Below are 15,404 nucleotides of genomic sequence, written 5' to 3' on the forward strand. Positions count from 1 at the left end.
AAATTCAGGAGCAAAAGGAATACAGAGACAACAGAAGTTCAGATGCTGGAGACTGTGTAAAGTCTTGTAGATAGCACTGCATCAATATAAGAAAGTAGGTTCTTCAAACACAAAAATAACTTTTCTTAAGGAATGCAAATCGAATTGAAATCAGTAGTCATATGGTTTATTGCAGTAATAGATCACACACATTTATTTCAAGCTTTGCTGGCTGGTACAATCTCAAAGCCACTTCAATTTCACAAAGGTCCAATACAGCTAGCAATTATATTATTAGATTTTAACATAAATGCAAAACATTCAGTATGTATTTCTACACTCTTCTTCCAAAGTGTTATTGTTTTGAAGGAACTGGAAAGAAAAACCTACAATTCTACAGACATCCACTGTAAAATATTTGCAATGCAGATCACATACTATGAGAAATAGTCACTCCACGACCCAATATGAACAAGTCTGAGTAATATACTGCAAATGAAGTTATTTAGCAATTCAATAGTTTTGTTTAAAAACTCCATTTCAAACTGAGTTCTGTAACAAACAAAGTCCACGCTTAGAGACTGCTAACTGAAGTAGCATCCCATTTTGGACAAAGCAACTAGTTAACTGTTTGTCTCTGGAAATAACTCGAGGCAAGCTCATAAGCGCCTTTATAGTGTAAACATATTGCTCTAGAAAAGTGCATACGTAATATCCTCATTTTTTAAAAGGATTTCCCATGAACATAACTACAGTGATAAAGCTACATAACATTAAAAAAGCATGTGAAACATATTGAGTATTTTCTGAACAAAGGACAGTATTTTAGTCCTGTCAAAATTAACAGTCCATTAAATAAACTCTATCACCAATAGCAACAACATTTCCATGCAGTCTAAGTGCAATCCAGATGTTTGTTGTATGCCTTTAGCTAACAAGCAACAACACTGACTCCATTAGTTTGTGCTAAATAAAGACCAATACAATTTAATAGGTCTGTTGTAAAACAATTTGAAAATAGTTACAAACTAGGCCACAATACCAGATTTCCATGCAGGCCCCATGGATGCAAAGAGGCAGTATGCGTTAATTCATTAAATCATGAGAAACTTGACCACAAATCACTTACCAAGCATATCCTACTAAACAGGCTTTTTAAACAACCAAGCTACGATCCAACATGACCTGTAAAACCATGTAGGGAGAAATACCCTACAGACAGAATAACCAGGTCATCTGCGCCACACTAATCTATGTGCTTCTGTAGCTCAGCTCGTGGCCTGAGATAACTAAAACATCTAACAAATTAACACAGAAAACTCTTGTACTAAAATATCTACACTTTTAATGAGATCATTAAATTGCAGTGAACTTTATTATGCCACATTATTTGCACAGACAGCCCTTTAAGCAACAGCCTTTCCTCTACTCTAGTTAGCTCACTTTTCTTGACAGTATTTCACATTAGTTTGCTTTGTGTTTTCACAAATAAGGGCAAATAATTCTATTTGGGACTGGCACAAGTCTAGGTTGGTACAACATTAGTCTCTCCTCCTTCCCTCTTTAAACAACTACAGGAATGGAAGCAGAGTTAGACTCAGCTGGTTCTTTCCGTCCCATACTGGGAAAGCAGAGTAGCATGGATGCCCATACGAGTTCACTCCCTACAACTTTCAGCTAACAGGTCAGAAGCAAGATTGAAAGAAGAAAAAAAATAAAAATAGATTTCAGCATGTTGTGAAATAACCCCAAATACTGTAGTGATGCCAGACTTGGTTGGTCCACTCTTAGCTGCGGAATTAAAGGAGGGGGCATCCCAAAGTTAGAAATTTAAATAAAACCAACTATACAGTCTTCATTGAAAGACAGCTGTTTCACAGAACACACTCTGAAGGCTTGTGATGGAGTATTAACACATATTTACCTTTGGCATGAAAATCTGCCCTCATAGAACGTTTACAAGCGTTCTAAGGCTAGCTAACCCCCAAATCCATCACTTTCTCTTCTACTTTAATTCTCACTAGAGTCAAAGGCACACAAGACACCGAACTACCCAAACATCCTAAAGCAATATTACCAAAATCATGGGAAAAGTAACAAGATACTGGGAAAACAAGAACTTTTACTGTTGCTTACAATATTTTCTGTACATAACTTCTGTAGAAGTTCAATTTTTGCCTGCTGATGCAAACCTGACACCTTTCCAGGGAAAAGATTCAGTTTAGGATACAACACCTCCTGTAACTCAGGTCCCAGAATCAAGCAGTGTTCCTTGCATACAACTCACATCAAGAACATATTTAAACCTACAGAACTAAGACCACTCTTTCCAGAATGATCATGAAACTTGAGTTTGAAAATATTTTCCCATAGATATTTTCAACCTGTTAAGCTAAGCTGGAAAGTGACAGTATAGTAAAACCTATACACTTCCAACATACAGCAAAACATAACTACACAGTCCTCACTTTACTTCTAACTCATGGACAAACAAGTATTGAGATTGTGCCTTATTTGCTTGCACATACAGCAGAACTACATTATGTTATATAGCAAGATGGACTGGTTGCCCACTTCCTTGTTGAAACTTGAGCCAAATTAGTTAAGAAACCCACTGAGCTACTATCATGATATATAACAAAAAAGTACACAAACAAGATCATTAAACAAGGTATGAAAATACTGAGATCTATGGAAAATTGTATATTGGAAACAGCTACACAAATGCTTGCTCAGCTCACCCTAAAAATAAACTGGAAAGACCATGTAGATACCATCTTTTTCCTTCAAAAAAAAAAAGTGAAGTGTCTCAAGGAAAAGGATTCCTTTAACACTTCTAAGCACTGTAGAAAACAGTCTTTATTTCTCTAATTGGCTGAACAAGAACAGCAGATATTGCATTGCACATTTACTCTTCTTTCTAAGACAACATTAATAACACAGTCACAACACGAAAACTTGTCTGCTTCTTACATTTAACCTTTCATCTACTACAGTTTAAACATTAAAATTGCAAATTTTAACTGTAATATTTTTGTATTTATTCCATCTCACTCCGTCTTCTAAATTTTAGTAAAAGTTCTCAACCCAGCAATTATCAGTATATTAGTATGATTTCTCTAATTAAAAATACTATTCACAACTACTGACCACTGCACCACACATTTTTAGCCAGTTTGTCAGTGTAGATCCTGATCAACTACGTAGTCTTCTCCTAGCATGCATTATTTGTTTTTATTAGCAATTAATTTTATCTGCTTTTGTATCTTCCAAAGAGAAGGGCAAAGGCCCTTCAATTCTTCAAACTACAGTGACTAGCCAAGCATCACCTGGTAACTCTGCCACTCAATTATTCACACGCCTTTCCTTAACATCTACAAAAATAAGAACCCATGTACTGCTGACATCCCTCCAGAATGAGGAGTGACTATACAGCTATTTAAGCAGTTTAAGTTATTGAAATACAGGTAAACCAAACCAATCCTGTATGTTTCCCCTACAGGTTTATCTATCATTCACATAATTTTTTTAGATATTAGTAACCTTTTTATAAAAAAGGCTGTATCTCCCTCTTCTTCAGTAAATAATTCTTTTTCCTTGCAAGTTAAGAAACCAACAGAACCACAAAAAGAAAGATCATGTTCAAATACACATTGAAAATCTCTCTCTCTTTTCCTCTTAATATATCAGCTACTGGAAACCAGTATTAATCCTCAGAAATGTCAAAACAGTACTACAGTGTTTATTTATATAACTTCTCTGGTGATAAAACATAGAACATTTCACATGCTATTAAGAAATCACAAAACAGATACACATGAACCTAACACTAGCTTAGGAAAGTCTTTCAACATATTTCTTTTCCATGTAGTGGAAAAAAATTAAGCTAAAATTTGTTATCATTTTAGTACTCACTGTCTTCTCCTGGACAAGGCATTCCGGGTTTCTCTGGAATACTTGGGAAAACTAAAATAAAAACATTAGATTTTTAAGTTATAAGATTCTCAGTAGTACTTTTTCTTTGATTCTTGAATATATTTACACAAAGACAGTTTTTGGAAGCCTAAAGGCTTCTATTCAGGCTATTTAAAAATAACTCTGCATGAGAAATACTGTAATTAAAATTTGGGTCCGTACTGGCAAGAACTTAGCTACAGCACTAACAAACCTGTGTAGTTTAGAACTCGAAGCCTCCTCAAAGCCCCCTGTTATAGTTTCAGCTTTGGGCTCCACCCCCAAAAGAACACTTCCTTCTTACAGCAAACTACAGGGCAACAGCTACATAAATAAGAATGTTATTTGACAGGCAAAGTAATTGTTCCAGTGTCACATTTAAGAAGCTGTTAGAATTATAAAGAAATGCATACAGGTTCTTGAAAGGTGTAATACTTGCCATGAATAATCAGCCCTTCGCCTCTGTTTTGACAATACAAACGGAAGGCTTCTTCCAGTTCCATCTGAGATGAGATGGTACACGGGTCACCTAACAAAAAAGCAACACATAGGCAAATTTATGACTGAAGAATTAGCAGAGAATTTCAATGAGTCAGTAACAAATGACTAGCCTCCAGGACTGCTTTTCTTTCAATCATTCGATATTAAGCTAGTATCTTGATCTAAGTCAAGATATATCAACACCATTTTTCTTCCCTTCTATCAAAACTGAGTAGATAGAAATATACTATGTTGATTCGCAAGGAGACAACAAACTACAGAAGTGAAGAGATATGCTTAAATATCTTTAACACATAGGAAAAAAAAAGTTAATAACTTCCTAATAACGCGAAAATTTAAGTTTAATTCAAAATCAATTTACCCTTTGTTAAAAGGCCTATTATCTTACTACCTTAACTTCACTGACTGTAGAACCATGATATAACTTAAGTTATGAAGGCACACATAGATTCTAGTTGAGTCTCTTTTGCTAGACTGACAGAAAAGCAATCTCAGATTAAAAAATATAAAAAAGAAGATACACAGATGAAAGTTACAGATGGGATACGAATACACCAACACTGACGTAGAGATATAATTAATGTAAAATAAATTTCTCTCTAAAAGTCTCTAAAATGTTCAGGGTTTGCTTGCATGTTTTGAGGAAAACAGGTTCACTTTTTTTTGTTTCAATTTAGTTTTAGAAGAAAAGTAAACATTAAAAATATATATATAATCATGAAACCTGCCTAGCCACAAGGCAGAAAACAGGTGTCAAGTACAAAAACTTTCTATCCCTGTGTCTACTGTACTCACATTCTTTAGTAGCAGATTCACCAAACCGAGCTTTTAAAAGTTCTCAGAAAGGCAACATGCCAGCCACAATTTAAAGCATATTCTAAAGAGCCTAACTATTAAAATAAATAAATCGGCTAACTCCCCACACCCCAAACTACACGATACTATTCAGGATGAAATTCCCAGGGAAAATAACAAAATTAGTGGAGACACAAGCATTACCACACACTAAAGCCTGGGCTCAAGTACCATGGCCTCATCCACACCTTATTGCCATTTATCTGAGACATATACCATTAGCTTTATATTAATAAAACACGCAGGAACTTAAGGATTCACTTATACAGGAGTATTCCAAAACCCTTATTGGCTAGTAAGATTTGGAAGACTAAAAACAACCTGTGGTACGGATGTTACCCCTTAAGCACGGAAAATGAAGAACTCCATTTCTCTGGAGCTCTGAAGGAGAGACAGCCCAAAGATGCCTCTTCCCAGCTAACACAATGAACGTCAAAATGATTTTGGAAGTAATGATACAACACATTGGTGATCCATAAAAAACCCACTGAATTTATTTGTTGGTGCCAGAGAAACAAAGTGCTGGAAAAGCTTCTTGGGAGAACTGGAAGCTAAGCCAGAATACATGCATTTCTGAGACCTATATTTCAGAAGATAACCTTTCCAAGGGCGAAATCCTAATCAGTTTAAGTGAGAACATTTTCACTTAATGTTAAACGTGGGAAGATAATACAGGAATATCTCTCTAGTAGACAGAAATATGGTTTTAAAAGCCCATGATAACCTCTAGATCAGTGGTCTCAACTTTTTTGACAGCACATCCCATTACTAGATTTTTTAATTACAAACGCCCAATATGTATATTTATAAATTATATACAAAACATACACACAGATAGAAATTTTTAAAAGATGAGATAAATATAAAAATATTGTTTAATTAATTGTACAAAAACTTTGCTAAAAATATTAAAAATATTTTTAGTAAGAGCTATGCAATTTGTCATGGTTTAGCTACAGTCAGCAATCAAGTACCACACTGCTGTCCAATCACCCTCACGTGATTTCTTTCAGGAAGGGAAAAAAAACTTGTGGGTTCAGATAAAGACAGCTTACTAGGAAAGCAAAAGAAAATATAATAATATATATATATGTAATAATGATAATGATACTAATAGAAAAATAAGAATAATAATTAAAAAACGAAACAATCAAACAAACAAGAGTAACAAACGATAGACAATTTCTCACCACCCGACAACCCGATGACCAACACAGCCTGTCTGGAGTAGCAATCACAGAACAAAAAAACCAACCCTGTAAATAATCCCAGAACAATTCCAAGTAGCAACAGAGGAAAAAAAGAGAGCTCATCGGCTCATCCCCCCACTTACGTACCGAGCGTGACACTTATGGCATGGAATGCTCTCGTTGGCCAGTTTGGGCCAATTATTCTGGCTGTATCCCTCCCAGCCTCCTGCACCTGCACATTAGTGAAATCTGGGAAGCTGGACTGTGCCCTCGGTCTCTTCAGCAGCAACTCATAACATCAGTGTGTTTATCAACATTCTTCACATACGAAATTCAAAACACTTCAGCTACTGAGAGGAAAATTAACTCCATCCCAGCCGAAACCAGGACAGATTGAACACTCTTCCCAGCTTTTGAAAATGTTGTTTTAACATTTTATGATACAGTGATTCAAAGGTCTGGTTCCAAGCTCAGTTTATTTCAATACTAGGTTTTAATGGTGTCATAGCTTAAAACCAAAAAGATACCTCACAAAGATACATAGATCCTAATGAAAGGAGTGCACAGTTGGCTGCATTTACTAAATCATAATACTCATTCTTCAATCCCATTAACCATTTACGCAAAGGTTGTGTTGGCATTCAGTTAGCAACTTTTCATCTTCCCTGACATCAACTGGCTGTTCTTGCAGACTAATCTGAACATGCCACATTTTTAATTAATGGGTTCAAAACCCACTTGAATTGTTTGGAAGAGTTTTTAACGGGTTAGAAAATTCTGCTTCCAAGTTTAAGTGTACCACTGAAGAAAGAGCCATTTTCAAAACGCTCTCTCCATATAGCACGAGTTCTGTTCGAGAAGCGGTTACTTTGTCAGTCATTGGGATTAAGTGTTTATTTTTTTTGAAAATAACTGCTAGGTAGCACACTACTAACAGTCACTTGTCACCACAGATAACATCCACATATTTGGAACATTTATCTCTGTAAAAAAACCCCACATCCCTCATCTTTAGGCTTAACAACTATTTTAAGCATTGTGGTGCAAGAGGACCAGCTAACCTCTGCGAGGTACAGAAGTTTCACAGTCACTCCCCAACTTATAACTAAGTACTGTAAACATGGTACTACCTCAAGCTCTTGGTTTTCTAAAATTAATCACACCGACAACATTCTGTAGCACACTGTGCACTTCTGGCTCCAAATCCTTTGCTGCAATAGCTTGTTTATGAATGATGAGGAGGATGAATTCATGTGCAGTGCTCTCTATAACCTCACCCCAGAACTCTTTTTATTCCAGTCAAATCAGCCTCTCCATCAGTGGAGAGACTTACACAGGTTTTCCATAACATTGTTTCTATTGAAGTCATTTACTGTTGACATTGTATCACTTCTAGTACATCTTTCCATCCTTCAGTGACTCAAAAAGCTGCATCTTCACATCTCCTTACTGAAACAGAATCTAGCAAATAGCATGAGACATCTTAGAAACATCTGTACATTCATCCAACCATATAGTCAACTTCCCACACTGCAGTTTTAATACTTGTTTCTTCCATTCCTCAGAAGTATCTTCTATGCATCTTCCAACAGTATTTTGACAAAGGAACACATTTCAGTTTGTCCCCATCTTGCTTTCTGTATATTTTCCGTAACAGGAAGAGTGAGTGTTTCCCCAATGGTATGTGGCTTTTCGTCTTCTGCTATTAAAGGAGAAGCCTCAGAATTGGCTTCTAAAAATTTAATATAAAGTTTAGTGAAGTTTTGTAAAGTACCAAATTGAGTATTGGAAGACTTAAAACATAGTGGAAAAAAAAGAGGTAGAAGTTTGTCTTAATGTTCCAGATGCTTAGTTTTTAATTGCCTTGCTAATCTTGATGGCTTCATACTATCATTATCAATTATCTCAGAACACAACGCACACTTAGGGTCAGGTTCATAATTAAAACCAGTGAATATAAACATATTTCAAACATTGGTCTTGATAATTATGAATCTTTGATTGACTTTTTGTCAGATCTGATTAGACAGTCATTGTTTATACCCTGTAGTGTGGCTGACAGAGTTCATATATAGGAGAAATGTTAGCTCCACCACTTTGTGTCTGCTTGTGCTCACATTATTAGCATTAACTTGTGAGGGTTATTTTAGCTAAAACTAGATAATTAATCCATAAATCCACTTAACCAGGTACACAAACTGCAGTATGTCACAATGCACTGAAAGCAAGGAAATGAGTGAGGGTGTCACTCTCAACTCCTGCAACTTTGTGGAACACTCACTCTTCCCTCAGTACCTTGGCCACCGTATGTGACACGTGACAATATGATATATGGGCCAAGTGACGACACCAATCTCAATCCACATATTAAATTAAAAAAAGCTTAATTTCTTATTTTTTTTAATTTTTCTTATGCACCCTGGAGTGCATCCACCCCTCTTTGAAGGCTACTGCTCTTGATGATCTATAAATACTGCAATAATGCAACACAAAAGACAAAATACTTAAACTGCAAATCAACATTCCTTACACGCCTGAGATTTTATTATGAGTGAGTTATTCATAGTACAAACATTTTGGATCTTGTCAAAAACAGAAAAATACTAAAAAAAGCCATCGGCAATCGCTTGCTTTACATTAGTTCAAAGAGAACATCTGTTTGTGCAATCAGTGAAATGAATTTAAATTACCTGTGGCAGTAAGTGGAAACACTCACTCATATGCAGAAATGGGTAACTCAAAACCCGTGAGGATTGAGGCCAGCCAAAACAGCAGATTGGCTGAAACTTAACAACTTACAATCAGGAATTAGAAAAAGGGTTTTACAGGTATGTATTTAAACAAGACTAGGGAAAAATGCTTATTAGAACTGCAACTAAAAAGAAAATAAATTGTTGTTTTAATTTCAGTAAACATCAAAAAAGCTAATGCAACAGATATCCAAACCAAGAATCAGTTAAAAATTATGTGTTAAAAATCCTCCAACTCAGAACTCATGAGGTTTTCTTCTTTCCTACAATAATCTTCCTTTTATTAGCAGTCATGCAGTTCAAATAGCTAAGCACAAGCAATGTAATTATTCTCCACGCACTTCTGAACATGTTACTTTTTATTACTGTCATAGAACTGAGGGTTAGGAAACTGAAGTCAGTACAGTTGCCTCTGTCTTTCTTGGTAATCAGAAGATAATGAGTAAAATTTAAGAGTAACTGATACTAGTCCTTGGTACTTTAAAAGAATTGAATCTTCTTTGACTAAAGGCTACCTCCTTCCTCAATCGTCATTTTGAAATTCCATTCACCCACCAAACCACACTACTTGGCTAAGAAAGTACTACAGGCTATTATTAAAAAAACCAAAACACAATTACAAATATAAGCCAAACCAATTTAGTATTTTTAAATCCTTCTGCACTCAGTTCTAGGAGTTCTGCCGCAGATTGTGGCTTTGGCAAGGTGGAACAGGAAAGTAACTGAGCACCAGTGCAGTTGTACAATTGCACAGTAGCTGTTCTCAACCTACTAAGTCAAGAGTTCTGCCCATCATGAGTTACAGGCGCACTACACTTCCCTTAAATCATAAGCAGACACGTACATTTCAAAAGGAAGAAAAAAGAGCAGCAAAGGCACTTGGCATCAAGTATCTCCATTCTACTACCACTCACAGCTCGCTAACTTCAGGCTGTTGAGAACTGCCACATTTTACCACAGAAACAAATACTCCAACCCATTTCACATCATGCCAATATTTCAGAGCCTATGGGAAGGGCACAGAAGTAGTAAATTTCTTTCACATACAACTATTTGTGGAAGAACAATGATAAACTGCTTTATATCTGAAGATAACTTAGAACAATGAGATCTGGCAACATCAACCTTTCCCGCAGGAACAGCACAACAAGCAGAGACTTTCACAAGTTGTTTTTACATTATTTTAATCAACGCCACATTCCACTAAAATAAAAGTTTACATCGTTTTTTCCACATATGAATTCTCCTCCCTAGTTTCTTTTTGTGGACATGACTTTAGATATACTGGGCATTTTTCCCTACCACAAAGGGGAAACAACTTATTTCTGATAAGTTTTTATTTAATGCCTATTATCTTTGAAAAAAGGTGCTCCGAAGTATCATTCAAGTGGAAAAACACAAAACCAAACTCAAGTTATCTTTATTTCATGTTTGGTCATTGTATTTACATCAACAGAATATTAACAAACAATTTAGTGGAATGCTCCTTTAAGTACAGACAACTTCCACCCTCTAGTTCTTGAATAGCATATGTTAGACCATTAATATAATCAACACCACAATCAGTGACAACCATGCAGTTGCCAGGGATAGTCATTATAGAAAAAGAAAATCAACTATTACCACTGGAATTCTTAGCACCTACTTTGCATAAAATACAAAAATCCTACAAGAGCTAAAACCAATCTTCTGATATCATAATTGCACTGCTTCTCAGAAACACGCTCATTCAAAAGACAAGCCGCAGTTCAGAAAACACAAATGCTTATGTCATTCTGGAAACCGACAGCGTTAAAAACATCAAAAAGTGATCTTGCCGAGAATTTGAAATTGAGAGTTTTGAGGGGTATGGTATTAGGCCTACGAAACTCTGAAATTAAAACAAGCTTTGCATTCAGCATAGAAGTATGCAATAGTAAAATATTGAAGTTTCACAAAGCTTTCACTTCCACAGAAGCGAATCCAAGTGCAGTACAACCTCAGTGTTTTGAGGCTCACTTCTCCAAGCTCCTTGCTCTATACGACAGGGTTACGTACCCTGGTATGTAGAAAGGAAAAGTAGCTCCACAACATGAAACTCATACAAGTTTCCTCAATGCCCCTTCTTTGTACCACAACGAACAATAAACCCAAGAGTGCCTAAGTAGTATTTCAGTACAATACCTTCATCATCAATCCACTTGAGGGTAATCGGCTGTTCCTGCTGTAAATTACACATCTCATGCACTTCATCACAGAGTTCATCATAGCTCATTGATGCGTCCAAGTTTGTTATCAGGATGTCCCTGCATGAGATGAAATCATAAGCTTTGTCAGAAAATACCTGCATTAACCTGCATATTCCAACAATTCCATCTATGGGCTCTAAGCTGCAAAGCGATACTTACAGAACCAGCATTCCTCATATGCAATGCTCCCACTAACGTAAATTAGTTGCCAGAAGCCAACAGGATTACATCTCACAGTGTTTAACTTTTTAAAGATACTTCATTATGGAGGAATTAACTGTATTAATGATCAATCTTTAATGCATGCTTACTTAGGTGAGTCAAGTTCCCTTATTATAACTACCAGCATCTGAAGTGTTAAAAAACCCCACGTTTTTCTAATAATTCAATTTTATCCTGGTACCTCTTCCATCACTAGATAAGTAAAAACTCAATTACTGTAAAATCCTTTTTAAAATATAAATTTTCCTCACATCCGCTACATTGTTAGAGAGAAAGCTTTGATTAGGTGAATTCTCAAAAAAATATCATTGTTAAGAAAATTCAGATAACAATCTTACTCAAATTCTGTATTCTTGTGCTCTACCTTTATAGTGTTTTGAGAATATGAATGCAATATTGAACTCTGCTAATGTAACTACACAGTATGCTCAGGCATTTGTGAGAATAACTCTTGATATAAAGAAAGCCCACACAATACTTCCAAAGCAGGACAAACATTAAAAAAAAAAAAAAAAAAGATTATGCAGAACAAAATCTGAGGATACAAACTAAACGTTCTCCTGTTTTCTAAAAATTTTTCAAATTACAGACTCAAGGAAAACAACTAATTAAACAAGTGCAGGAAGAAAGAGGAGATGTACTTAAGTCACCTCAGTGCCTTCAAAACATTCTAGGGGATAATTAGGAAACAGTTTTGAGGTCAGTGGCTACTGGAATATGTAATTCTTTCCCCTCTTAGTTGAATACAGTAACTGAAATAATGAAACGAGAATTACACAAGTTTATTTTCTTTTGCAATCTACTTATGCAGTTATTTATACTATGCTATGTTAGGAACTCTGTCACACCTAGAAACATGAATACCTAAGATACTAGGACTCCACAGAGATAGACTCAACATTCACGTGTTTTAGAACTTCCTCATGCTTAGATTTCTAACTGGTATTTCAAAACGACAGTTTTTACTATTATTTTATCTTTTACCAGCTACCTGAATGAGCTTGTTCTTAATTCTGAAGTTGTCCAGCATCAGTGACTTCCTGCAGTTTGCCAAGTTTGTTCAAAAGATGAGTGTAGTACTTAAATGGAGATACTGAGATAACCAGTTATACAGTCTATAATGCCAAAAAATAGTCAGCTCTTACTCACAGAATTTGGTCAGAACAAAACTAAAATTCATTGCGTTTAGAACTCATTCTGTGAATTGATATATTATAGACTTGACAGCTACTGAAAATTACTGAATATAGCGTTACAGGAGAAACTACAGTAGTAGTTTATTGTAAAACATCATAATAATTACACATGAAGTCTAGCAGTGACACAAGTACTGCCACCTCCTCCATTTCTGCACAGACAAGCTCTACAGACACACTCCTTTCACCCTCTGCCAGTAAGCTATCCCAAATTGTTTACACTAAGTTCTATTTGTGTTTACAGTGCCCTCCCTTAGAGGGCCAAGGCAGCTCTCCTAACGCTCCTTTGGACAAGCATGCATTTCCATGGATCTCGGAGAAGTGCATCACACAAGTATTCAAAGTTCAGGTGTTCTTTTCAACCTAAGCCTATGCACAATTTGACACAGAGGTGTTGGATAAAACTACAGAGCAGAAAATAGTTATTAGTAATGGCAACTACGTAGCACAAATCTTTCACCCAGAGTTCATATAGCAGTTTACATGCATCTATTAAATAACCAAAACAAAGCCGTGGTGCAGATTAATAAAAAGAAAATCCAATTGTTCCACATGAACACATTTCAGAAATTACTGAGCAGCAGTAACAATGAATCACAGCATACAGGCCCTTTTACCTTCTATATTTTGTTAAGACATAAGTTTTGACATGAATTCTCACTACTAAAAGCTTACCTATCTTTTTACTAAGAAAAATTCCCTATGAAAGTTTAACCTGTAGACAAACAAACTGTAAATTAACAGAGTCTACTAGGCTTTCAATATACAGGTAGCAAAATGAAGACCAAAACCAAATTACTAGATATAAGCAAAGAATTTAAGTCAGCAGCACAGCTAGAAATTGAAGTTTACCTACCTGATCTGACATTAATTATAGATCCACCAACACCCTGCTTACTCTATTCCTAGGTCAGACTATGAACTCCTGTTCAACATGCTTCAAATTTAGACAGAACGCAATACAGAGGATAGAACATGCTGACTTACCCACTATAGTGTGTTTTTACTCTGATGAAGTCTTTGTTCAAATCAATTTTTGAGCCCATTCTGCTAGGCATGGTCTGTATTTAGCAGTGTAAATGAAATTATAACTGTATAGAAATAAGTTCACTCAAGATAGATAACTCATTTAATTCTGAAGTAAGCAGCTTCACACGTGAAATAGGCGTTTCTCCTCCAGATTATTTTCAGTCCAGCTGCATAGAAAGAAAACCAGAATACAGATGAACATACACACAGTCTACTAAACAGATGAGTTGTGACAAATTTTATAAACAGCTTTACATAGAACAGCAAGAAATCAAAAGGAAATACACAAGACCATTGACCTGCATGGAAATTAAATGAGATCAGTGAAACACTTAGGATACTCCTGTAAAACTAAATTATACAGGATATTTTAAGGATTTTTTTCAATAAAACATCCAACAGCTCCTTCTTCAACAAAAAGACTCCAGAAAAATCTTTACTTATTTATCAACACAGCTTCTGTGTCTTTTCTTCCAAAGAGTAGAATACTTTAATTACAAATAGTTTTTTATACACATGGAAGAGTGATATCAACTAACGTTGGTTACAGATTTACCCAAGTAAAGCATAAGAGGAACTCCCAGTGGCAACTGAAGGTACTTTTATGACTGGAGAATGACAAACACCCTGTTCATTCGAAACTACCACCACCTTCCGATGTATGTATACACACACACATATTCAAACACCTCCCCAACCCCAGCGCCTGGGGAAGCGGGGCCACAGGTACCTGGGAGAGACTCCAGATTTCGCACCCGACTCTCTTGCATGGTCGGGACGAATACAGAGCCCCTTCCTCTTCGACCCCAGGGACCGGTCTCAGCGCCCGCCGGGTGAGGAACACAGCACAAGGCGATGGGGAGCGACAAGGAGGCGACACTGTGGCCCGGGAGGCGGTCGCGCTCCGTGCCGGGATGGCTGGGGCAGCGGGCTCCCCCCGGCCTCCCCACCCAACGCCTTCGGGACGGCCCCTTCCTCCTACCTGCTCCGACCGACGGACGTCTCGCTTCACAGCCCGGATCCCGCTTCCCGCCTGCTCCGGGAACCCGCCGACAGCGGGGGACGCCCTGGGGCCTGCGGGGCCACTCTCTGCCGGGGGCCCGCCCGTCCGGCCGCGTCCCAGCGCTGCTCGGCTACGCCTCCACGGCCTGAAGTTGCTCAAAGTCCCGCGAGGAAGTTTAGGATCAGACTTGGACTCCCCGCCGCGCTCCCTTGCCAGCGGGGCCCCGGAGAAGAATGGCGGCAGCAGCAGAAGCCGCCGGTTCCTCCCTCAGCCCCTGGCCCGCCTCAGCGCCCCGCGCCCGCCAGCGCTACTGGCAACGGCGCCACCGCGCCGAACATGGCGGACTAAGAAGGTTAGCGCCCACAGCCAATAGAACACCTCCTACGCTACCTGGCAGCCAATAAGCAAGCACCGACACACCTGGAGCCAATCCCCCAAAGGATCCCGCCCACCTACGACCAATCATAAGCCGGGAACCGTTACCTGGGCAGTATGAG

General features: G+C 37.4%; 1 protein-coding gene across 1 annotated transcript in view; it reads right to left on the bottom strand.

The window, feature by feature from the left end:
• Nucleotides 1-15,201, bottom strand: part of PRKCZ (protein kinase C zeta) — a 61,318-nt gene extending 46,117 nt beyond the window's left edge. The window contains exons 1-5 of the mRNA XM_086764461.1: nucleotides 14,887-15,201; nucleotides 13,863-14,071; nucleotides 11,393-11,514; nucleotides 4,373-4,462; nucleotides 3,895-3,945 (exon numbers count right to left, since the gene is read on the bottom strand). Of these exons, the coding sequence (XP_086620587.1) occupies nucleotides 3,895-3,945; nucleotides 4,373-4,462; nucleotides 11,393-11,514; nucleotides 13,863-13,933 (334 nt within the window). The 5' untranslated portion in view covers nucleotides 13,934-14,071; nucleotides 14,887-15,201. The remainder of the gene's footprint in view (nucleotides 1-3,894; nucleotides 3,946-4,372; nucleotides 4,463-11,392; nucleotides 11,515-13,862; nucleotides 14,072-14,886) is intronic.
• Nucleotides 15,202-15,404: the final 203 nt, after the last annotated feature.

The sequence above is a fragment of the Chlamydotis macqueenii genome, chromosome 21 (assembly GCF_036417535.1).
Source record: "Chlamydotis macqueenii isolate bChlMac1 chromosome 21, bChlMac1.mat, whole genome shotgun sequence".
In the NCBI taxonomy this organism is placed as follows: domain Eukaryota; kingdom Metazoa; phylum Chordata; class Aves; order Otidiformes; family Otididae; genus Chlamydotis; species Chlamydotis macqueenii.